This window comes from Rhinolophus sinicus, chromosome 12 (genome assembly GCF_057876585.1).
Source record: "Rhinolophus sinicus isolate RSI-liver-muscle chromosome 12, RSI-T2T, whole genome shotgun sequence".
Taxonomy (NCBI): domain Eukaryota; kingdom Metazoa; phylum Chordata; class Mammalia; order Chiroptera; family Rhinolophidae; genus Rhinolophus; species Rhinolophus sinicus.
Window position 1 is genome coordinate 17,049,364 of NC_142512.1, and position 23,953 is coordinate 17,073,316.

Sequence of the window (23,953 nt, forward strand, 5' to 3'; positions counted from 1 at the left end):
TCGTAAACGCTGGGGGAAATCAGACCTGTGTTAGGTAGCAGAGCCTTCATAGCTATTTTGTTATCTATTTACTAGTGGGAACTTAAAAATCTAGTTGTGTGAGGCTACTAGGAAGTGTTAATTATTTTCTACATAGACAATCCTGTTATATCTTTTGTCTTCTGTTAATAACGTACAGGTATCCCTCACTATCCAAACTTTCGGTGTCTGAAATCATTGCTGAGTAGATTGGGATAGGCAGGGGGGTGTGCACTGGGTACCCCTTGGTTTGGTTTGTGGAGAACTCAGCCATCAATTTCCATAGAGTAGCAAAGCGATTTATGGCACTTACCAGAAATAGCTCTTGGCATAAAACCCTTAACCATTCTCTCATTTGCTTGCTGTGTAGGTCTTAAGGCTCTGGCCCTTCTTGGTGTATTGCCAGACGGTGACTCTGCTCCGGGACATCAGGCCCCCCCAGGCACCATGCCCCACCGAACATCAGAGGAGCAGCTAGAGAAGCAAGCTCTCCAGGTTGCTGAGGAGCCGTCAGGCCCTTTTGTGCCCTGCAATGTAAATAACAGTTCTTTACTGTGCAGAGTCACAGGTTCATCAAACTCAGAGAGAGCCATTCACATGAGGGGGCAGAGCAGAGAGGTTAAGGGCACAGATTCTTGACCCAAATTGCTTGGGTTCAGATCTCTGTTATGTCAGATCCTGGGCACATTAACAGTCTCTTCACTTCAGTTTTCTCATCTGGAAAGTGGGGTGATAGATAATAGGGTTGTTGTGAAGATTTACATTCATTACGCACATTGAGTTCATGTCTGTAAAGTGCTTAAAACAGAGTTCAAGTAAGTTCCATGTCAACACTAACTACTCCTGTCACCTGCCTCCTGGTGGTTTCTATAAGGATTGAGCAAGATTATATGCACTTGAAGAGCTTAGTTCCTGGCCCATGTGAACACTATAGATCTGAAGCTATTTTTATATCAGCCAACAAGTGGTGACACTAATAAGCACTTACTATTTACCATGTAGGCACCGTAGTTTCCATATATGTACTTGTGTAAGTAGAAGCAAAGCCTTTCTTAATCCAGGCATCACCGGTGATGGTGACATTCAAGATTGTTTTGTGAGAGAGCCCCGTGTAGCTTCTGCGATGCTGCCTCCCAAGCTGGAGTGGAGGCTGTCAGTGCCCCTGACTGTGCCTCAGGAGCTACTACTGTCTCTGTGCTCTGCCTCTGTCACGGGAACTAGCTCAGTGTCTGCACTTGGGGGTTCCAGCTCACCCCTTTCCCACTGTCACTTAGAGGAAGACAAAACAGACAGGGCTGGCAAAAACTTGAAAATTCTATGAGCTTCATTCAGCCAGAGAGCCAGCACAAGACAGGTGACATAACAATCTTCAAGCTGCCTCTCAGGTGTCAATATTTTTTACCACAAGCCCCTTCTCCAGGCCGCATTTTAACCGCCCACAGATTACGGTGGAGCAGAGAAAACATTATCAGCAAGATAAATCAGCAGTCTTGACTTCTGAGCCTGGGAATAATTGTATCTTCTTGTGAGCTTCCAGCACCATGGAACATGCCACCCATGAGCACTGGGCTCCCTATATCTACTTGGTCATTATTTCTATCCTTATGGGCTCAGTGGATTTTGTTTTTATTCAATGGATTAAAAATGTATTATTTTTCATTATTTATTTTGATGCTCAAATTGTCCCACATTTGGCCAGTGAGTGCTCCTTCCAGCTGGCTTTTGTGTTCTTTTGATGTCTCCATTATTCTTTGGGCACTTAATTTTTAATACAAAAAGATGTTTCAGGCTTATTTTAGGCTTTCCCTGCCTAGGGACGGGAATCATCCTTTTTCTAAGGCGTTCCCAGGGCATTATTTTTTCCCCGAGATGTCCCTTCCCTTTGGCTACCCTTTCCGTCAGTATCTGGGTGCACCCAGGTTATCTGGCCTCTTGCTCAGTCTCCTAGTCTTCTAGCAAAGCAGCAGTTTCCGCTAAGGACCACATCCCACTTGGGCTCTGAGTATAAATCTTTGAACTCCCATATGTTTCTAGCCAATCCCAGGCCCTATTAATAGTATCTTCCCTCCAGTCACTAGAGATACTTTTTGTTTTAAGCAACCAAGAAATCAACCTCAGCCAGAGGCATCATCCAAGGGATTTTGTCTACAACGGCCTCAGGCCAGTAATCATACCCCTGTGGGTGCAACTTGTGTGCAACTGCAGTGTCTCTGGAGGCCTGTGATAATAGGAAAGAAAATGAAGGCTAAAGTCATTAGCCAGAACTTTGGCATTACATTGTTTTTACAAAGGGCCACATGGTACAGAGAGTATGGTGCCAGAGGTCTTTTCAGAGGGAACATTTTTAACAAGGCAAGTGGCTCTCCAAGTCTTGGTCCCTTCTTAGGACAATCTTATAATCACTTATTTTTTCAGTAGGGGTTGAGGATAGGATTGATGCTGAGGTTACAGTATCCAGACAGGGAAGGATAAGTCAGCTGCCACTGGGAGATATCAGGATCTTCTCATGAGGGTTTGGTTTTGTACAAAACTGTACCTTTGGATCCAAAGTGTCCTGGCCTTCCCAGGCTTCTTGGAGCTGGGGTGCCTCCACCATGGACTGAAGACTTCCTGCGTGACGTACTTTCTGTGTATAAGCCTGTGTGACAACAGGGAAAGCACCCTGAGGGCCCAAAGAGTATAGGTGATTTGGGGGGTGACGCGAGTTACTCCTAAGGGAATTCAGGCCGAGGGCTGTCACCCTACCCGTCTGGACAGCTCACTGCCAGACTGCTGAGCCCAGAAAACTCTCACGACTCCAATGAGAACCCCCTTAACAAGTCTTGCCAAAATGGAATTCTCAAAAGTGTAAGTCAGCTTAGTGTGCTAGGACGAAATCCATACCATTGTCTTTTTCTCTTTTCCCCAAAGAAGACCTTTCCATATCAGCTTCTGAAAAGTAAATAGAATGTGTGAGAGGTTTGTAATGGAGCCACTGCTCATTTGACTGTAGGCTCTGACAGAGGGGCATTTGGGAGATGTTTGGGGGATGTGATGCAATGATTACTGTCTTAGAGTATAGATTTATCCTTGGACATGAGGGGCATTTTCTCATGGAATTGAAAAGTATTTTAGTCTGTGAAGACTGATTGGCTAATGATTTAAAAAGTTGTATTGTAATATTAATGAGTAAACTTTAATAATGAGAAACCCTAATTCTCTTACACTCACCTTTTTGTTTCTAGGGAAAGCGAGATATTCAGAAGGAAGGCAGACCTTTGGATTGCAAGCAGAAAAATAAGGCAGATGAAAGTGTATCATTAATGAAGGATCCTTCATGCCAGACTCAAAAGTCAGACTCCCCTGCTGATGCTAACACACCTACAGGACTTCCAGGTAAAGACTATTTGACAATTTCCTTGATCTCTTTCATCTCAAAATGCACACATACCCAGCCCTGAGCCATTGGTTGCACAATTTCAAATTGGCCAGCAAACCAAGAATGCATGGTTTCTCAGTTCTGGCACTGATAATACTGAAAGTCATCTTTCCTTCACTTTGCCTGCTTTTCTGTCTTGTTTACTTCCTGATTTGCTAAATGCCTTTTCGTAATGTGCCAAGCACTGTGCTAGATCAGTTAGACACATAGCTCCTGCCCGCAAGGAGCTTACGATCTAGGGGGTGGGGTTAAGGCAAAGGTGCAGGTGGCTGTAATTTGAGGTGGGATGTGCTTCTGTCCAGAAGAGAGGTGTAAGTGATATTAACAATAACTGGTATTTAACTGGAACAGGTTGTATTCACATAAAGCCTTATAAGGAAGGGCTGAAGGGGCCCTTGAAAGTGCTAGCATCTGCTGTGGGGAGGGGCATTCAGGGCAGGAAGAATGTGAGCAAAGGCCCCAGAGTGGGGAACCCCCAGACAAATACTGGGGAGAAGTCCCTTCAGCAGGTGTGTGGAGATGGAGTGGAGCATGGGAAGGTGAGGGCCCCAGGTTCCTGCCTGCGGATACCAGCGGCGAGGTCAGAGCTGTGCTGTAGGAAGATTGATGAGCCGGGAGATGGAGGTGCTTTGGGCTGAAGAGACTCAGCCTCCCCCTCAGGGCAGCCTTGGGAGGCAGGATCTGGCCCATGGCCTGCTCTGTAATGGTGGCAGGGGTGAGCACCGGGCATCCTGCCCATCTGTGGGGTCACCTCTCAGAGGGGCTGATGCTGATCTTTGTAGTGTGTATAATTCTAAGTTCCGGAGGACAGTCTGGACTCCATGTCAGTCTAGGTCGTCAGAGTCTCCTGCGGTCCGATTCCAGTAAGGATCAGCATCCTGGGTCAGAGATAGTGTATTCACTCATCAGGTATTGATTGGGTACCTGCCAGGCTCCAGAAACATTTCTAGGTGCTTAGGATACATCACTGAGAAAAACAAAAAACCAGAAGTGAAGACAGACAGTAGACAATAAATAGCAATAACACAGCATGTTAAAAGATGGCTACTGTGAGCACAAAAGAGCAGCAGGGTCAAGGGAATGGGGGCGTGCAGAGGGATGAGAAGGATGGCAGGGCAGGCTCTACAATTCAACAGGGAGATCAAGGTAGGCCTCCTTGAGCAAGACATGTTCAGAAATAGGTTTTTAAAGCTCCAGCCTTATTCTGTAGTGTCATAGGGCCCACGGACAGTGCAGAGGCTTACTGCCTCTTCATACATACATAGACACTGGCAAAATCTAAAAGTTTGGTGCTTTACAATTCAGATGCTGAAAATTCAGAAGCATCATCTCAGAAGCCCATCGAGGAAAAGGCAATTACTCCAAGCCCTGAGCAGGTGTTTGCTGAATGTTCCCAGAAGAGGATCTTGGGATTACTAGCAGCCATGTTACCTCCCTTAAAGTCGGTAAGAGACAAATGTCATTTTTTTTTTAAAGGAGGGGTGGTGTTACGCATAGAAAATAATTTTTTGGTAAGCCATATACTGAAACCAGTTGTTAATAGCAGTCATCTGTGTATTCCTGAGGATAGGGTTATAAATTAGAAGTAGGATTGTAAGGCAATACCTGAGAATGTTTATTTTACAGTTGATTTTGTACGTAAGCCATTTATGAAAGACACTGCGCAATTTCAACTAGGCCAGTTGTAAATCACACATGGAGGGGATGGAGCGTTAGTTGGCGTAGTTACATGGATTTTGTACTGAAGAGACTTACCCCCCTCTCTTGACAGGAGCCCACAGTCCCCCTGATAGACCTGGAGCACGTCCTCCCACTCATGTTCCAGGTTGTCATCTCAAACGCAGGGCATCTGAATGAAACCTACCACCTCACCCTGGGTCTTCTCGGCCAGTTAATCAGACGCCTTTTACCAGCAGAGGTAGATGCAGCAGTGATCAAGGTCCTCTCAGCCAAACACAACCTGTTTTCAGCAGGGGACAATTCTGTCGTGCCGGATGGCTGGAAGACCACCCACCTGCTCTTTAGCCTGGGAGCTGTGTGTCTGGACAGGTAGCCACCCCCATTCTCCCCTACTTTGGTGTCCATTTCATTTAAGTCAGTGGTCTGGCTGTTACTTAAGTTCAGTGTGCTTCAGTGCTGTCGTCTGGGAATCTTTTGTGAGAATAGAGTTGCTTTATTAGCAGTGCTGTCAACAGACATTAAAACTGCTTAAAACCCACATTAAAACAGCTGTGCAGTCTGGGCACTGTGCCAATTTAACTCTGATGATATATATTCTGGTTTGTTTTTTCCTGAGAGCAGTAAATGTAGGCTTTGGGGTTGAAAATAGACCTGTTTTCATTATAAAAGGAACAATACCAAATCTGGAAAACAGAAATGAAGAATAAAAATCAACCTGGCTTGCACCGTATTCATGCATCTGATACTATTTTAATAGATTTCCTTCCAAGCTTTTTTTCTGACATGAATGAGCATAAGGGCACACACGTATATAGCTTTTTATAGAGATTTTTTAAAACGTAACTGTAGACTGAATATATGAGTAACAGATCTTGAACTTTTTTCCCACTTCCCATTGTATGAAAAGCATCATTCTGGTAGTTTTTAAACTAATTAATGAGTGGCTCTTTGGCATGCTTCTGGGTCTGCCTTGGAGCGTAGCGAGCTCTGGCGAGTTGCGTTTGAAGCTTGTGCACTGCCACCTAATGGAGCTCTTGCCTTCCAGCCAGGTGGGCTTAGACTGGGCGTGCTCCATGGCAGAGATCCTAAGGTCACTCAACAGTGCCCCATTGTGGCGTGACGTCATCGCCACCTTCACAGACCACTGCATCAAGCAGTTGCCTTTCCAGCTGAAGCACACCAATATCTTCACGCTGCTCGTGTTGGTCGGCTTCCCCCAGGTACGTCACTCGGAGGCCTGGCCACCTCTTGCGATCTTCATCACACACAGCAAAGTCTCTGTAGCATGTATCTTTGGAAGTTTTTTTCCCCCTCCATTATATGATGTGCTTCTATAATATCTGTATATTTTCAAGATTATGGAATTTGTTGAACTTGCGTTTTGAACAATTTAGCCATTTGATTCATTGTGTTAGCCAATAGTTGGCTTTGAATAACAGGGAACTGTAACATATTAAATTACAAAGCGCTTCCCAGTACAGTTGTTTTTCACTTTGGCTTTCACGCTGATCTCATTTCTAATCTTCATGTCTCTCAACTGGTTGGGACAAATAAATCATGGCTTCTTCATCCAGCAAACACTTAAACCAGTTCTGTGCCAGGCCCATGTCAAGCTCTGGCCTTCGAGACAAGAAGAGCCTTGTCCTTGAGTGCTGTTGGAGTCATGGGTCCTGGGCTTGTGCCTAACAGTGCTCTTTGCGGTCTCTGTGTGCTATGTGACTTGTCTTTTCTGTCTCTCTTTTTCATGTTCTAGGTTCTCTGTGTGGGGACCCGCTGTGTTTATATGGATAACGCTAATGAACCACATAATGTGATCATCTTGAAGCACTTTACTGAGAAGAACAGGGCTGTGATCGTCGATGTCAAAACCCGGAAAAGGAAAACAGGTCCCAAGCATAATTCTTTCTTCTAAGAATGGAAGAAAATTGTCTGCATACCCTAAAATCAATGGCAATACCTTGCTTCTTGCCCCTGCCTATGATTTTTTTTTTAAAAAAAAACCAAGTTACAGTTCCTGAGGTTTTTTTTTTCCTCATCTCTGAAATGATGTGGTTGAATTGGGATAAATTTGAAGGCCGTTTCCAGCCTGTTATTTTGTGTGTATGGCTCCGTGTTTTTTGTTTGGGCAGATGTTCTGAACATTTAATGTTTCCATTTGCCAGTGTCATTTGTTTCCTAATGGATAATTTAAACATATTATGGAGTCAGGTGGCTGCATGAATATAAAATAACTTCAAATACTTGTGTTGGCGTTCATATCACTTTCCATTTTGTTTCAGCAACAGAACAGTGAAAGTATGTCCGAAGTGCCCTTTTGACTTAATTAATTTGTCAAATCCCAAGCAGTCTGGAGTATCTAACCATTATGTGCCCAGTTCTGCTCCTGAAATAATCTGCTTTCTCATTCAGCTTCAGCATTAGGCAGTGTCTTTATTTTTTTGTGTATGGAATGAGGTAAAATAAAGGTCAAGGTTCTTTTATTTTTGCATATGTGTATTTAGTTGTTCAGGACCATTTGTTGAACAGACCATTCTTTCTCCATTTAATTATCTTGGCACCTTTGTTGAAAATTAATTGACCCATATGTGTGTGTCTGTTTATGGATTTTATTATGTTCCATTAATCTATATATCTGTGCTTACTCAAAAACCACATTGTCTTGACTATTATAGATTTATACTAAGTCTTGAAATCAGGTCCTCTAGCTTTGTACTGTTTTTCAGAATTGCGTTGGCTACTCTAGTTCCTTTGCCTTTCTGTTGAATTTTAGAATCTGTTGTCAGTTTCTCCTACTGGGGTTTTGATTGACATTGCATTGAATGTATAGATCGATTTGGGGAGAAGTAGCATCTTAACAATACTGAGTGTTTTAACAGGAGCATAGTATATCTCTTCATAGATTCAGGTAATAAATTTAGGTCTCATAAAATTTAAGTCTTTACTTTCAACTGGCATGGAGTATCAGCTGCCTTCTCTCATTCCTGATCTTGGTAATTTGTGTCTTCTCTTTTTTGTTTCCTAGACTGTCTAGGCAGAGATTTATCCATTTATTTGATCTTTTCAAAGGATCAGCTTTTGGGTTAATTGATTATTCTCTATTATTTCTGTTTTCTGTTTTATTGATTTCTGTCTTTATCATTATTCATCTCTTTACTTCTTGCTTTAGGTTTCATTTGCTTTTTTCTCTTTTTCTAGTTTCTTAAGGTGAAACTCTTGTCACTGATTTGAGACCTTTCTTCTTTGTTAATAGAAACATTTTAGTGCTATGAATTGTGTGTATGTCTATTTCTCATTTCATTATGAAATGTCCCTTTTTATCCCTGATAATATTTCTTGTTCTGAAATCTACTTTAATATTCATGTAGCATCTCTAGCTTTTTTTTTAATTACTAACATTTGCAATGGTATATCTTTTTCCATCCTTTCACTTTAACCTGCCTGTGTCTTTACATTTAAAGTGGATTTCTTATAGATAACACGTAGTGTAGTCTTCATTTTTAATTCAGTCTGAAAATCCCTGCCTTTTAATTGAGATGTTTAGACCATTTACATTTAATGCAGTTATTTAAATGGTTGAGTTTAACTCTACTGTCTTCTTACTTTTTAAATTATTGTCTCATCTGTTCTTAGTTGCTTTTATTCCCTTTTCTCCTGCCTTCTTTTGGATTCAGCTGTTTGTGTGTTTTTAAAAAATAATTCCATTTTATCTCCACTATTAGCTTGTAACCTATATCTCTTTATTTTTTTAGTGGTTGCTCTAGGGTTTACAATAGTTTACCTTCAAATAATTTTTTAGTGGCTGCATTAGGATTTATAATATACACCCTTAACTCTTAACCCTTAAGTCTACCTTCAAATAATATTATACCACTTCATATATGGTGAAGAAACATTATAAAGTTTATATTTCTATCCCCCTATTCTTTGTGCTATTCTTGTCACAAATTTTACTTCTACATAATATAAACCTCACAATATATCACTTATTTTTGTTTTAAAAAGTCAGATATTTTAAAAGAGATTTAAAAATGAGAAAACAATCTTTCATATTTATCCACAAGTTTACCATTTCTGGTGTTCTTCATTTCTTTGTGTAGGGTCAGATTTCCATCTAGTATTGTTTTCCTTTGGCCTGATAAACTTCCCGTAACATTTCTTATAGTGCAGGTCTGCTGCTACAAAATGTTTGTTTTGGTTTGTCCTACTAAATCAAAGAAGTATATATTTTGACTTCATTGTTGAGAGAAATTTTGCTGGGTAAAACATTCTAGGCTGAGAGGTGTTTTTTTAAATACTTTAAAAATATTGATGCATTTTCTTCTGGCTTGCATGTTTTCTGCCATGAAGTCTGCTGTCATTCTCTGTTACTCTTCATACTGTGTCTTCTTTCTCTGGCTGCTTTTTTCTTTTGTAAATCAATTTTATTGGGGAATATTGGGGAACAGTGTGTTTCTCCAGGACCCATTAGCTCCAAGTCATTGTCCTTCAATCTAGTTGTGGAGGGTGCAGCTCAGCTCCAAGTCCAGTCACTGTTTTCAATCTTTAGTTGCAGGGAGCGCAGCCCACCATCCCATGTGGGAATTGAACCAGCAACTTTGTTGTTGAGAGCTTGTGCTCTAACCAACTGAGCCACCCGGTTGCCCCTCTCTGGCTGCTTTTAAAATTTTTCTCTTAATCAATGGTTTTTAGCATTTTGATTATGGTGTGCCTTGGCATGATTTTATGTTGCTTCAGCTTGGGGGTTTATTGAGCTCCCGGCTCTGTGGATTTATAGTTTTCATCAAACTTGGAAAAATTTTGAATAGTTTTTTTGCCATCCACTAGTCCACTTCCACTCTCACTGGTGGGAAGACAAAATATTCCCAGCTCCATGTAGTTTCAAGAGTCATTGTGCCTACTGCTTTTTGGTAGTTATTTTTTAGAACTAGGTAGTTTCCTATCTAGATAGATTCCTCTCACATTTGTGCAGATCAGTACTCAGCCAAAGACTCATGAAAAATCCCCTGTGGATATCTAGAGAGGTCTCGCATTCTCTCTCTCTCTCTCTCTCTCTCTCTCTCTCTCTCTCTCTCTCTCTCTCGCTTTCTCTTTCTCCATCTTCCTTCACTGTGATATTCAGCCCCATAAATTCTAGCTCCCATGATTTCCCTGAATGCTGACCTCTTTCTCCTCAGTTCATTGAGACTGCTGGACTCTGCTTGGATTTTACTCCCTGCTCTGCAGCCTGGAAATTATCTGGATAGCTAGGGATCGTAGTCCTGTATTACCTATTGCTCAGTGTCTGCAAACCATTGTTTCATATATTTTCAGTGTTCCAGTTGTTTGAGGTAGGAGAGTAAATCTAATCCCTCTTGCTCAGTCTTGCTTGGAAGTCTCTCATGTGAATTGTATTTAAGAACTTCCTTTAACAACCTTTGTCTTCCTTTAGAGCCAGCCTGTTTGTGCACAGTAGTGGGAATGTGAATTGCCTTTCTCAGTTGCTTGGTGGATAGGTGGCCCAGTACCGTTTCTGTGCTCACCTGCAAGCTGGCCTTAATTATAACGGCTGAGTTTGAAGCCAGGGAGATTTGTGTTTTGGGGTGTGCAGTCCTTGCTTCGGTAAGGCACATTACTGGGAAAGAAACTTAGCTGCAGGAAGCATTAATTGTACTTTTGGTGGCTTTCTTTTCCTGCGTGACATCACCCTTCAGTGAAGGACTACCAGCTGGTCCAGAAAGGAGGAAAAGAATGCAGCAACTCTCAGGCCCAGCTGAGCCAATACTCCCAGCACTTTGCCTTTATCGCCAGTCACCTCCTGCAAACCAGCATGGACAGCCATTGTCCCGAGGCAGTGGAAGCAACTTGGGTCCTATCCCTGGCCCTCAAAGGACTATATAAAACGCTAAAGGTAATGGTGAGCTTCTTCCATTTGCTCATGAATCTGACTGTGAGTTAACATCTGCAAGGCATTAACTAGGAGGAAATGCCATCCCATTTTGATGGATGGTTACCATGTACTGATGATTTCTAGAAGGATAACTTGAAAGAAGAAACAGATTTCCCAGTAGTTGGTTTGCTGTAGCTTGTCTGTACTGTTCCATGGAACCGGGTACCACTGCCTAATGAGCACGTAACTTGGGAAGATGAGAAGAAAAATGGACTGAACATTTCCTCACTTCCCTCTGAACCACAGCTCCTTCTCGTTCATCATAGGATAAGATGAAGGGAAAAAGAAAAGGGGCTCGCGTCCTATGGGGTCTTTGAGCAATCGCTTTGACAGTTGGGATGGGAAGAGATAGACAAGTGAAAGATGTGGGTGATACTGGGATGGAGACGAGAAGCCTTGACTTACTGGGGAACATGATTCTTCTGCTATCAGAGGCCTGGATGGGAGAAAGGGAGCACTTTTAGGATGATCTTCCCAACAGAACTAGCCATAAAAAAAGGTGTCATTTGAAAACTTTGTGAGTTCCTTGACTTTGGTAGCACTACCAGCGAGGAAACCATGGAAAGACTCAAGCAGCACAGGCAGACTGGGCTAAGTAGCATTTCAGCTCTGGCCCAGCCCTGAGGATTTGTAGTTTTAGGATTGATACCGTATTTCCGCTCTTTGTTGATATCATGGCATGTATCACAATATGTTATGGTTTTAGTTGTTTACATTACAGTAGGAAAAAGAAAAGAAACTCCCTGAGGGCAGAGACCATTTCTGTCTTTGAATCCTTCGTTCTGTAAGTATTTGTTGAGCACCAAGTGCCAGATAGAACTGAGTTTGTAGTTTTGAACTAGAAAGAAGGTCCCTGCTCTGATGGAGCTTACAGTCTGAAGTGCCAGAGAGGCAACAAAGAGCCTGGAAGGAAAACTGTCACGGGTCAGATAAAGCCTTTCTGAGAAGGTGAAATCTGAGGTGATAGATGAGTTGTGTGGGCAGAGTGTCGTATGCTGGCAGAGCAGCAAACTCCAGGAATAGTCATGCTTGTCTGGGAGCAGGAAGAATACCTCCAGGGCTTCAGCATAGTACAAAACGGAAATGAGACTACAGAAGCAGTCAGGAAGCCGGTCACACCTTGTCAGCTGTGACTGGGGACTTGGATTGTAGTCTAAAGAGCAGTGGAAAGCTTTTGGAAGGTGGAGAGCAGGAGGAGGACATAAACCCTTCTGTTCTTAGCATAGGACTTGGCACATAGAATATACTAGGCTTCAGAAATATTTGTTGAGTGAATGAATTAGAGAGTGAATGACCAGACTTAGGTTATGGCTAAGGTTCAGAGTTTCATCCTTCCTGCTGACTGGAATTTTCACCAGAAGGTGAACTTGGCCAACTCTCTGAGACTGGGCTCTGAAGGAGGCTTGCTTCTCCCTAGTGACCCTCACCTTCTTCACTCCGTGGCAGTTGCAAATCGTTCTTTTTCTGTTTGCAGGCTCATGGTTTTGAAGAGACCCATGCTACCTTCCTTCAGACTGATTTGCTGAAGCTGCTGGTGAAAAAGTGCAGCAAAGGGACTGGCTTCAGTAAAACGTGGCTCCTCCGGGATCTGGAAGTAAGGGATGACGGTGGCTCCTGCTGCTGCTGCCTGATGCAGATTTACTGGCCTGGGACTTAGAGTCGTCAGTTAGTTATAGCTGGTTCTGCCCTGTGCGCTCTCATTCTGTGCAGTTGTTAAAACTGTGTCTTGTAATTGTTTTCCCTTTGGAAATAGGGATTATGACACCTGTCTTCCCCTGTCAGGGAAAATGAATTTGATGTTTGTTCAGAGAACAATGGAAGAGAAGTATTTTATGGAAACACATGGTTGAACATTATATCATGGTAATAAAGTGTGCCATTGAATTATTACTTCCCTTTAAAGTTCCTTTGAGCTAAGATCAGTTGTTTAAATTTGTCCTCGCTTATGTTTATTTTATGTAGGACGTTAGTTAATAATTCTCATTATTGTTCCCCATAGGCCTTAGACTGCTCTTAGTAGAATTACTGTGGTTCCCTGGAGTTTCTGTACCAAATGCCAGCTTCAGGTTCAGGAAAGTCTGCTGCTATGTGGGAGGGAGGTGATCAGCCAGCCATTCTAAGTCCCAGAGAGGCCTGAACTTGAGCAAATAGCTCACAGTTGCCACAAGAGGATTTGGTTAGGTTTTAGGAAAATATATGGAAACATATTAATGGATAACCTGGAGAGCATTTGAGCTCTTGTTCTTAGGAAATGTTTTAAATTAAAAAAAGAAAAAATTATTATTCAAATAAGTGAACCACATTTCAGAAAATTTGAAAAAGACAAAAAGAAAAACTCTAAATTTCAACCCCCAAACACAGCTACCATTCGTGTTTTGTGTATTTCCTTATTCTGTTTTTTTCTGCTGTGTCTGTATTTTTTATATATATATTTGGATTCTACAATGAGTATGGTATTCAAATAAATTGAGATCACGTTATGGCCATTTACTAAGTTGCTAGTTTTCATAACTACCATTTTTATGGCTGTCTATGGTACATGAAGATGGATTTCAGTTTTTTGCCATTATTAACCATATATCATTGACCACATATCATGGTCAATAGAACTTTTATTCCATATGTCGTGGAATAAAACTTTTTACATATTTGTTTCCTAAAAGATGAGTTACTGGGTCAAAGGCTGTGAACATTTTTATAGCTCTTTCCTTTTCACCCAAATGCATTCTGAAAGGATGTCAACTACACTGTCAGTGGCAATGCTAACACAAAGTTCCCTCATAGTTTTAGTTAGCATTTTTTTTATTACAAGCACAATTGTACATTTTCATGTTTCTTTACTAATTTTACATTCTTTTTGTGAATTCGGACATCTTTTTAAAAAGTTAGGTCAAATATTCTCTACCCTTTGAGTGTTAAAGATCTGTGTAATCTTCTCACCCATTAAACACTCACTTTCCTGCCCTGCCTGATTTTCTTTCTATGTAGATTTTGTCCATCATGCTGTACTCTTCAAAAAAGGAGATCAACACTTTGGCCGAGCATGGAGACCTGGAGCTAGATGAGCGAGGGGAGCAGGAGGAGGAGGTAGAACGGTCAGGCAGCAGCCCGAGTGAGCCAGAGCAGAAAAAGCTAGACCCTCTGGAAAGCCTGGATGAGCCCACCAGAATATGTTTCTTGGTATGTTCTTGTGTCAATGTGTGAACTGAGTAAGGGACTCTGGGAAATGGATTCTCTTTGGCTTACACTGTGTGTTAGGATCCACAGGAAAATGCTTCAGTCTGGTGTCCTGAGAATTCACTTCCTCGAGACTCAATCTGTATTGCGCAGAACTGATCTAGAAGAATGGAAAAGCCCTTACAACAGTAGTCCGTAACATTTTTGGGTCCTGGACCCAAAAGCTTTAGCTCATTTCTCCTATAAAATATACATTCAAAAACACATGTGAATTTTTGCATGTAATTTCTGTACCCATTCATAAACTCCCAAATAGTCCCCCCTCATAGTTTCTCAGACATACTCTTATTTTCCCTGGATAATCCACTCTTCCTTGGATCCATGTGAAATGGGTGAGGGCTTGGACTTCAGAGGGTCTAACTATATGAAAAGTAAACAGAGTATGGGGTAGATGTCAGAAAAGCGAGTACAGTTTTTTAAAAAACCAAAAGAAAGTATAATATACTTAGATTTATGTGTCACTTGTGAAACTTGAGTGTGAGACAACAACAGAATCTAGCAGTGAATACAATGTGATAAATAGCTGTTAACTATTAATATTGCATTTTGTCTGCATATTTCTTTTTGCATTTCCATGTTTTATATATTCCTTTGAATTTATAATAGTAATGCAAATTTTACAATCCATGATTTAAGGACTTACAATTTTATATGCCTTAAGTACCCATATGATGTTCTTAAATTATAACCTTTGGTAACTTTTGAAAATAATTGTAATTTTATCACTTTTGAGTTCAAATTATCAACAAGGTATTGAAGCACATTAAATGATCTCTCTCCTGCTTCCTCCCTGTGGCCTTCAGATGGCTCACGATGCCCTCAATGCCCCTCTGCACGTTCTCCGGGCCATATACGAGCTGCAGATGAAAAGGACCGATTCTTTCTTCCTGGAGGTTCAGAAGAGGTAAGGGACATTTAGATGCAACTGAAGTGTAGTGAGTGCGAGAACACGTGAGGGCAGGATGACACTTACCTCTTGCCAAGAAGATCTGGATAAAACTTCTGAAAGGCCAGGGAGCAGGTGTGGAACTGGTTTTTAGTTCTTGATACAGCGATATGACTGATTGTGCTACCATGTTTCCCCGAAAATAAGACCTATCCGGACCACCAGCTCTAATGTGTCTTTTGAAGCAAAAATTAATATAAGACCAGTGTTATGTTATGTTATACCTGGTCTTATAGTAAAATAAAACCGAGTCTAATATTACTTTTTGCTCCACAAGATGCATTAGAGCTGATTGTCCGGTAGGGTTTATTTTGGGGGAAACATGGTACATTGCATGGATCATCTTTGAGTTGTGTTGTATGTTCCTTTTGGAAAAACTACATTTGCAGTCTGCCTCTTACAATAAACTCATTATGGAGACAGACACCAAGGTTTCTCTCATACGTCACCCCAGGGAGCAAACAGTACAGAGCAGGAACTTCTGATGAAGTGTGTGTGTGTGTGTGTGTGTGTGTGTGTGTGTGTGTGTGTGTCTGTTTTTCACCACTATACATTATTTTCATGTTTTTCCTTCAAGAATTGTTATAAAGTTAAGAGTATTCCCTTTCTCTTGGCCAGGAAGTTCAGAGCTAGTTCTTGGGCCCAGCTCTTACTTGAATTTGTATAGAACTTTACTTGTCTGCCGCTAATCTCCTCCTCCATCCCTGTATCCTAGTTTTACTTCCTAGTCTAATTTATATCCAGTTCCAACTTAATATTTTTTATTTTTTATTTCATATTTCTATTTTCCCATATGTATTTCGTATATGTTGCCTCAAATCCTTTGTGAGATGAAGCAGAGTTGCATCAGTTAGGGCACAGTCTAAGTGGCCATAACTAAGAAACCCAGAAATATCATGGGCCAAGGAAGCTAGCGTTTGTTTTCCTCTCATGAAACAGTCCAGAGATAGGCAGCTGTCCTGGGTGGGTGGGCAGCTCTGCTCCACAAAGTGACTCCGTGCCCCCAAGGGTGGTGTTCTCATGTGTGTAGCCAAAGCTGGCTCACCCACACCACCTCTCTGTTCCAGCCCACAGGAAAGGGGGAAGGTAGAGAAAGGGGCACATTTTAGTGCAGTCAGTTGAGGGTAGGCTCCGGATGTGACACACATTCCTTACCTGGTCTCCCGTTGGTAAGAACCTCGTAGCATCGCTACATCTAGCGGCAAGGCAGCTGGGAATTGTGTCTCTAGCTGTGTCTCTATTCTGTATCTTGCAAAAACTTCAGGGAACTTTGTTTCTAAAAGAAAAGCAGAATGGATCCCGAGGGACAGTTTGCATTCTCTGCAACAAGGGCATATGTGCACATCTGTGTACATGAATAAATGACCACTGTGACTCTACGTAGTTTGCAAAATACGAAAGTAATAATGTAATTGCAAAATGACAGGAAGGTAACTCTGATGAACATTTCCGACAAGTTTCACTGCAGGTGAAACTCTTGCCTTTCTGTAACTTGTGTACCCAGCTGTCTGCTCCTTCTCTTCAGGTTTGATGGTGATGAGCTCACCACAGATGAAAGGATACGGACCCTGGCTCAGAGGTGGCAGCCCAGTAGGAGTCTGAGGCTGGATGAGCAGAGCGCCAAGGCTGTGGACACCGACATGATTATCTTACCGTGCCTGGTATGCTGCCTCCACCTCGAAAACAAAATGGCCCTGACTCCCACCCCACCCCTAATAGGGAGGAGGGCAGGCCTCTCACAGTTAATGGTGATGTTGGTTTGCAGTCCCGGCCTGCACGCTGCGACCAGGCCACCGCTGAATCAAACCCGGTGACCCAGAAGCTGATCTCCAGCACAGAGAGTGAACTGCAGCAGAGCTACGCCAAGCAGCGACGAAGCAAGAGCGCCGCCCTGCTGCACAAGGAGCTGAACTGCAAGAGCAAGAGAGCAGTCCGGGACTACCTTTTCCGTGTGAATGAGGCCACTGCCGTCCTGTATGCCCGCCACGTGCTCGCATCCTTGCTGGCCGAGTGGCCTGGGCATGTGCCAGTGAGCGAGGACATCCTGGAGCTAAGTGGGCCTGCCCACATGACCTACATTTTGGATATGTTCATGCAGCTGGAGGAAAAGCACCAGTGGGAGAAGGTAATTAAGCAGGCCCCGCCGGGCATCACCCCACTCACTCCTCCTCTGGCCTCTCCCCACCCCAAGCGTTTGAAGAAGCTTCCTCCAGCCAATGCTTCCGGTGTGGCTGTGTGACTCCCTGGCAGGTGTGAATGCAAGACAGACAGGGTAGGCTCATGGCTGAACTCTCCCAAGTACTGGGCTAGAGCTGAGCTCACAGCCTGGCACTGATGTGGTGCTCAGAGGGTGTTTGAAATAATGAGCCCATGAAACCTGCCTTTGCAGTTTTCCCCTTTTGTTTTCACACTTACAAGTCTAACTCTCCTTGCTAGCCTGTCTCTTCTCATGTCCCCTAGGGTGTCACTTAGCATGCACCCCCGGGGGACAGGGTGAAGTAGGACTCTGATAGCCTGTTCCCATAGTACAGGAAGCCTTCCAGGAAGGTTTGTGTCTTGTTTCCAACCATCGTTTTCTAGAATGTCTACCCCAGGTCAGACACTCTGCACTTACACAGCACTTACACCTGTGTTACATTATGACCCGGACGGAGTTTTATTGGTGAAGAAATCCAGCCAAGAAGCTTCTCCAAGCCTCCCCATTTCTGGGTGGCAGACACGGGGGCTCACCAGGGTCTACTGTTTCCCCGAAAATAAGACTGAACCAGAAAAGAAGCCCTAGCATGATTTTTCAAGATGCTCGTAATATAAAATAAGCCCTACCGTATTTCCCCCAAAATAAGACCGGGTTTTATATTAATTTTTGCTCCAAAAGACGCATTTAGGGCTTATTTTATATTACGAGCATCCTGAAAAATCATGTTACGGCTTATTTTCCAGTTAGGTCTTATTTTCGGGGAAACATTTTCGGTATACATTCTCTTAAGTTTAGTGCGCTAATTTTAAGGTACAGTTTAACAGATGGTGGCCATTTTTGTTTTTGTTTCTAAGTCAAATCTTCAGCTTAGTCTTTCAAATAGTGCTGGCTTAGCAAACCCTCACAGGTCTAGAAGCAGCTCTTCCACCTCCTGCTGTATAGAACCGGAGGACCCACATAGCAGAAAACAACCTGATCAGGAGCCCCAGGCATTGTCTCCAGCTGAACTAGAAAGTTGTCACCATCTTCCCAGTTTCCAAGGGCAACAGTCTTGCCTCCTCCTTCATCCCTATGCCCTGGCCACCCTCACACACTATCTGCCCTCACCCACTCTCACCCCTGCCCCATACACCCATATGCAGGACGCGGGGATTCGTTGGGAAGTGAATTTATCCTCTAGTCCTTAATTTGCCCATCTATGAACACTACTGGTTTCTCAGTCCCCTAGATCCTTGCTCAGCCTCACAGTCTTGGAGATGCTGGCAGGTTTGCTAGAGCCATATTTCTCGTTTGGAAGTGGCAAAAGGGAGCAGTTTGCCTGTGCTAGTCCCTCTCTTGAACGTGTCCTTCCCTCAGTCTCGCCCCGTGGCGCTGCTCATTCTGCACCTCACCCTGGGCGTTTATCCCATTGTGCAGTAATGGTTTATCTGTATGTCCACCCTCCTGCGAGGCTCGGGGCTCCTCAGGGCACAGGCCCTCTCTGATTGGTGGTGTCGGTTCTCTCAGACCTCCTTGAAGTAGTATTGCTCTGAAAGGACTGCGGCATCCTGATTTCCAGCAACAGCTGACTGGTGGGGTGATTGGGGGCCGGGGGCAGGGTCCAGGATGATGCCAGCCCCTTGGGGTTGAAGTAGACTCTCCCTTCCTGACGGGGCAGCTCGTGGCCCTGCCACTGGAGGCCATGATGTTCCCTGCCTTGTGTCCCGCCAGATCCTGCAGAAGGTGCTCCAAGGCTGCCGAGAGAACATGCTGGGGACCATGGCCCTGGCCGCCTGCCAGTTCATGGAGGAGCCTGGAATGGAGGTGCAAGTGAGGGAGTCAAAACACCCATATAACAACAACACCAACTTTGAGGTACGACCCAGGGTCCGCCATGCTCGCCAGCCTCGGGCACGCGGCAGGCGGGGTGATGAGGAGCAGCAGTGTCATCCACTTGCACAGCAGCTTTCCCCTCCGGACAGCCCTGGCCAGGAAAGTCTCAGCTGCAGTCTGCTTCTCTGAAGCTCAGATTCCGTACAACCCAGTCTCTTCTCCTGGCCTTCCTTTAATAGAAAACTCTGGCCCACCTGGCCCTGCAGGAGAGTTTCCTTTTCCTGCAGCAAGCTCCTGGGAGTGAATCTTTGGCGTCTTCTGGCAGTGAGTCTGAGTGTGGGTCTGGGTTTAACCCTCACTCTACCTGTCTCCTGATGACCATGCCACACCTGGGAGACTCCCACCCCTTTGTATAATTACTCAGAACTGAAAAGCCTCATGTTTTCCATCCTTAACTTCATACCCAGACGGAGAGAGGTAGGAGTTTGGATGAGGCAGGGGTGGGTGACCTGCTGGTCTCACTGACTTACTGCCACTTGCATTTCTGGCCCTTTTCAAAATGTTGGAGCTGGAAGCCATCAGCTTCTGAATGGCTGGCACCCTGTAACAATAATGGGAAGAACTCATCTAGAACTCAGCTGAGATTTTGTTTTGCTGCAGTATAAACCTCTTCACTCTTTTCCTTCTAAGCCTCTTTTCTCCCCATGTTCCTGGGCTCCAGCCCCACTTCTCCAGCCCCACGTAGACACTTCTAGTGAGTTACGAAAGATCACCTGACCTTGTCCACCACCCTGCCCCTGCCCCTGTCTCGCTCCTGACTCCCCACTGCTAGCCCGCCCCCCGCCCCCGGCCTTGCTCGGCATCCGCTGTCATAGTGATCCTTGCACAGCACAAACCTAAGGCTTTCTCCTGTTTACAACCTTTCCATGGCTCCCCTTGCTGTCCAGGCAAAGTCTAAACACCTTACTTTAGCACACCAGGCTTTCACTTGTTTCTGTCCCTGCCAGCCTCTCCAGGGTCACATGTGACCCCTGTCCCCACCTCCCAAGCATAGGCACTCACAAAGTTCACCCTTTACCCCAGAAACGTGAAGCTCCTTGCTGTTCCCTAAACACGTGAGACTTTCCAGAGCTGGTTTTGCCTAAAGTGTACCCCACATACCAGTACAGTCACATCCCTCTCTTACCTGGTCTCCTGCCATTTCCTCCTTGACAGACTCCTCTTGTCCTCGTCATTCTTCATGACAACCCGCGCCTCCCTTCACTGGGACTCGGTTCTGCCCTCCCCACCTTCTCCAAGTGCAGCCTGCCCACCGTGCCCCCCTGCCTCCCATGTTTGCAGCCCATGTGTGCCCTCCCCATCCCAAGTAGCCTGCGAGGTCCTGGAGGGCAGGGTGATTCCCTCACTCTTACAACTCGTTTCAGTTGCAGGACTTGGCATGAGGCAGGCCCTCAGTAACTACCCAGTAATGACAGACGTGCTCTTGGTTCCCTCCCTAGGATAAAGTTCACATCCCTGGGGCAATCTACCTCTCGATCAAGTTTGATTCTCAGTGCAATACAGAGGAAGGCTGTGACGAGTTAGCCATGTCCAGCAGCAGTGATTTTCAGCAGGATCGACACAATTTCAGCGGGTCTCAGCAGAAATGGAAAGACTTTGAGCTTCCAGGTAGTAAATAAATCCTTGGTTATACAGGCTCTTAACATTAAGTGTTTAAACTTCATACTGACAAGGGGAATTGTTGGAGGCTTTAAAGCAGGGTTTACTATTTCATCAGAAACACTTTACTTGCCATTCCCTGTTGCTGCAGTGTCCTGACTGTCTCTGATTCTTGTGTGACCCAGGAGATACTCTGTATTACCGCTTCACCTCTGACATGAGCAACACTGAGTGGGGCTACAAATTCACTGTGACAGCTGGACACCTGGGGCGATTCCAGACAGGTGTGTGCCCTGTTCTTCCCGTGTGCGTGATCTCCTTGCCAGGGACACTCTGGGTACAGGTGCCATTGTGTCATCAATCTTTGTTAAAATCAAAGCAAGTACGTTTCTGTAAGACTTCCACGAATTTGTCTCACAAACCCCACATGTGTCACTCTTGAATATGCTATGGTTGGTTAGTTGTAAGTAAACCTGAGGGGCCGGATAGAAGAGTCATCTGTCAAGACCTAGAAAAGATGCTTGTTCTCTTAAAATCTGCCGGGGCATTTTTGCAAAAAGGAGGAACTGAAAATGTTGTTCCTATGTTGCTGTTACAAAAGGCATAATTTCAGGCAAAATTTAAATGATCACAGTTATTTTATCCTGTTAAAACTTGAGCTGTTTATATTTTTAAAACATCTGTGTTTTATGCGGGTTTTCCAGGATTTGAGATTTTGAAGCAGATGTTGTCAGAAGAAAGAGTTGTGCCACATCTCCCGTTGGCCAAAATTTGGGAATGGCTGGTGGGTGTGGCCTGTCGCCAGACAGGTCATCAGCGATTAAAAGCCATCCACCTACTTCTGAGAATTGTGCGATGCTGCACCCACAGGTAAACTGCCTTCTAGATATAAGTCTTTTGCTGGGTATTTGTATTACAAATATCTCCTCCTACTCTGTGGCTTGCCATTTCACTCTTTTAATGGGATCTTTGATGAAAAGACATTTCTAGTTTTAGTATCTTCCAGTTCATTGATCATTTCCTTTATCACGTGTTTTTGTTGTCCTGTTTAGGACATTTTTGCCTTACTTGACCTTGGGTTCGTGAATATATTTCCTATGTTATCTTCTGGAACCTTAATTGTTTTTTCTTTCACATTTAGATCTATAGTCCACTCGGAATGAATTTTAGTGAGTGGTAATGAAATTTAGGGGGTCAAGATTAGTTTTTTCTCACATGGGACTCGACTTGACTGTAAGACCACCTTATCCCTCACCACACTCTAGCGCCATGTTTGTCACAAAGAAGGCATTCATATATGCATGGATCTGTGTCTGGTCTCTCTTGTTCCATGGCTCTTTTTGGTCACCCTTGCGCTGGCGACACTGTTAAATCTTGTAGCTTTGTAACAGATTTATGTATCTAGTAGTATACGCCCTTCAGCTTAGCTCTTCATCTTCAAGATTGTCTTGCCTATTTTTGACCCTGTGTGTCCATATACATTTTTTAGAATTGGTTTGCTTGTTTCTTTATATCCCCAGCTTTATTTAAGTATAACTGAGAAATAAAATTGTGATATATTTAAAGTATAGAACGTGATGATTTGATATATGTATACATTGCGAAAGGAGTCCCACCATCAAGTTATAACATATCTGTGACCTCACATTGTTAACTTTTGTGTGTGTGACACTTAAGTTCTAATCTCTTGCTGTAATTTACTTTTCAGCAAATTTCTGTTATACAGACAGTATTGTACACTATTATCAACTATAGTCACTATGTTATATATTAGATCCTCAGACCCTATAATTGAAAGTTTATACCCTTTGACCAACTGCTCCCCATTTCCCCCACTCCCCACCCCCTGGTAACCACCATTCTACTCTCTGTTTCTATGAGTTTGACGTTTTTTTTTTTAGATTCCACATACAAGTAATGCCATGCAGTATTTGTCTTTCTGTCTAGCTTATTTCACTTACCATAATGCCCTCCGTGTTCATCCATGTTGTTGGAAATGGCAGGATTTCCTTCTTTCTCATGGCTGAATAATATTCCGATGTATGTATATACACTACATTTTCTTTATCCATTCATCCATCAATAGGCACTTAGGTTGGCTAATGGGCAATTAGGTTGGCTTACCTTGGCTATTGTGAATAATGCCGCAATGAACATAGGGGTACAGATATCTCTTTAAGATAATTTTATTTCCTTTGTATGTATACTCAGAAGTGGGATTGCTGGATCGTATGGTAGTTCTATTTTTTATTTCTTGAGGAACCTCCACACTGTTTTCATAGTAGTACCAATTTACATTCCCACTAACAGTACACAGAGTTTCACTCTTTTCTCCACATCCTCACCAGCATTGGTTTTCTCTTATGTTTTTTTTTATAACAGCTTTGAGGCGATATCTCGTTGTGATTTTGATTTGCATTTCCCTGATGATTAGTGATGTTGAGCACCTTTTTCATGTAGCTGTTGGCCATTTATATGTCTTCTTTGGAAAAATGTCTGTTTGGGTCCTTTGCCCATTTTTTAATTGGATTACTTGGGGGTTTTGTTATTAAGTTGTATGAGTTCCTTGTATATTTTGAATATCCACCCCTTATTGGATATGTAGTTTGGAAATATTTTCTCCCATTCCATAAGTTGCCAACCTTTTCATTTTGTTGATGATTTCCTTTGCTGTGAAGAATCCTTTTAGTTTGATGTAGTTTCACTTGTTTATTTTTGCTTTTGGTGTCAAATTCAAAAAATCATTGTCAAGACCAATGTCAGGGAACTTAGCCCTATGTTTTCTTTTAGGAGTTTTACAGTTTCAGGTTTCACATTCAAGTCTTTAATCCATTTTGAGTTGATTTTTGTGTATGGTGTATGATAGAAGTCCAGTTTCATTCTTTTATATGTGGATATATAGTTTTTTCAATACCATTTAGTGAAGAGACTATCTTTTCCCCATTGCATATTCTTGGTGCCTTTGTTGAAAAATAATTGACCATATATACATGGATTTATTCTGGGTTCTCTTTTTTATTTCATGGATCTATATGTCTGTTTTTATGCTGATACCATACT

General features: G+C 43.2%; 1 protein-coding gene across 2 annotated transcripts in view; it reads left to right on the plus strand.

The window, feature by feature from the left end:
- The window catches only part of ZZEF1 (zinc finger ZZ-type and EF-hand domain containing 1), a 101,638-nt gene that overhangs the window by 69,695 nt on the left and 7,990 nt on the right, over positions 1-23,953 (plus strand). For both annotated transcript variants that reach the window (XM_019743825.3, XM_074319540.2), the window contains exons 37-52: positions 389-552; positions 3,243-3,393; positions 4,742-4,881; positions 5,208-5,485; positions 6,162-6,336; positions 6,870-7,002; positions 10,807-11,003; positions 12,517-12,636; positions 14,031-14,222; positions 15,083-15,183; positions 16,751-16,886; positions 16,991-17,350; positions 19,133-19,276; positions 20,734-20,902; positions 21,079-21,177; positions 21,598-21,763. In XM_019743825.3, coding sequence (XP_019599384.3) covers positions 389-552; positions 3,243-3,393; positions 4,742-4,881; positions 5,208-5,485; positions 6,162-6,336; positions 6,870-7,002; positions 10,807-11,003; positions 12,517-12,636; positions 14,031-14,222; positions 15,083-15,183; positions 16,751-16,886; positions 16,991-17,350; positions 19,133-19,276; positions 20,734-20,902; positions 21,079-21,177; positions 21,598-21,763 — 2,725 coding nt within the window. The remainder of the gene's footprint in view (positions 1-388; positions 553-3,242; positions 3,394-4,741; positions 4,882-5,207; positions 5,486-6,161; positions 6,337-6,869; positions 7,003-10,806; positions 11,004-12,516; positions 12,637-14,030; positions 14,223-15,082; positions 15,184-16,750; positions 16,887-16,990; positions 17,351-19,132; positions 19,277-20,733; positions 20,903-21,078; positions 21,178-21,597; positions 21,764-23,953) is intronic.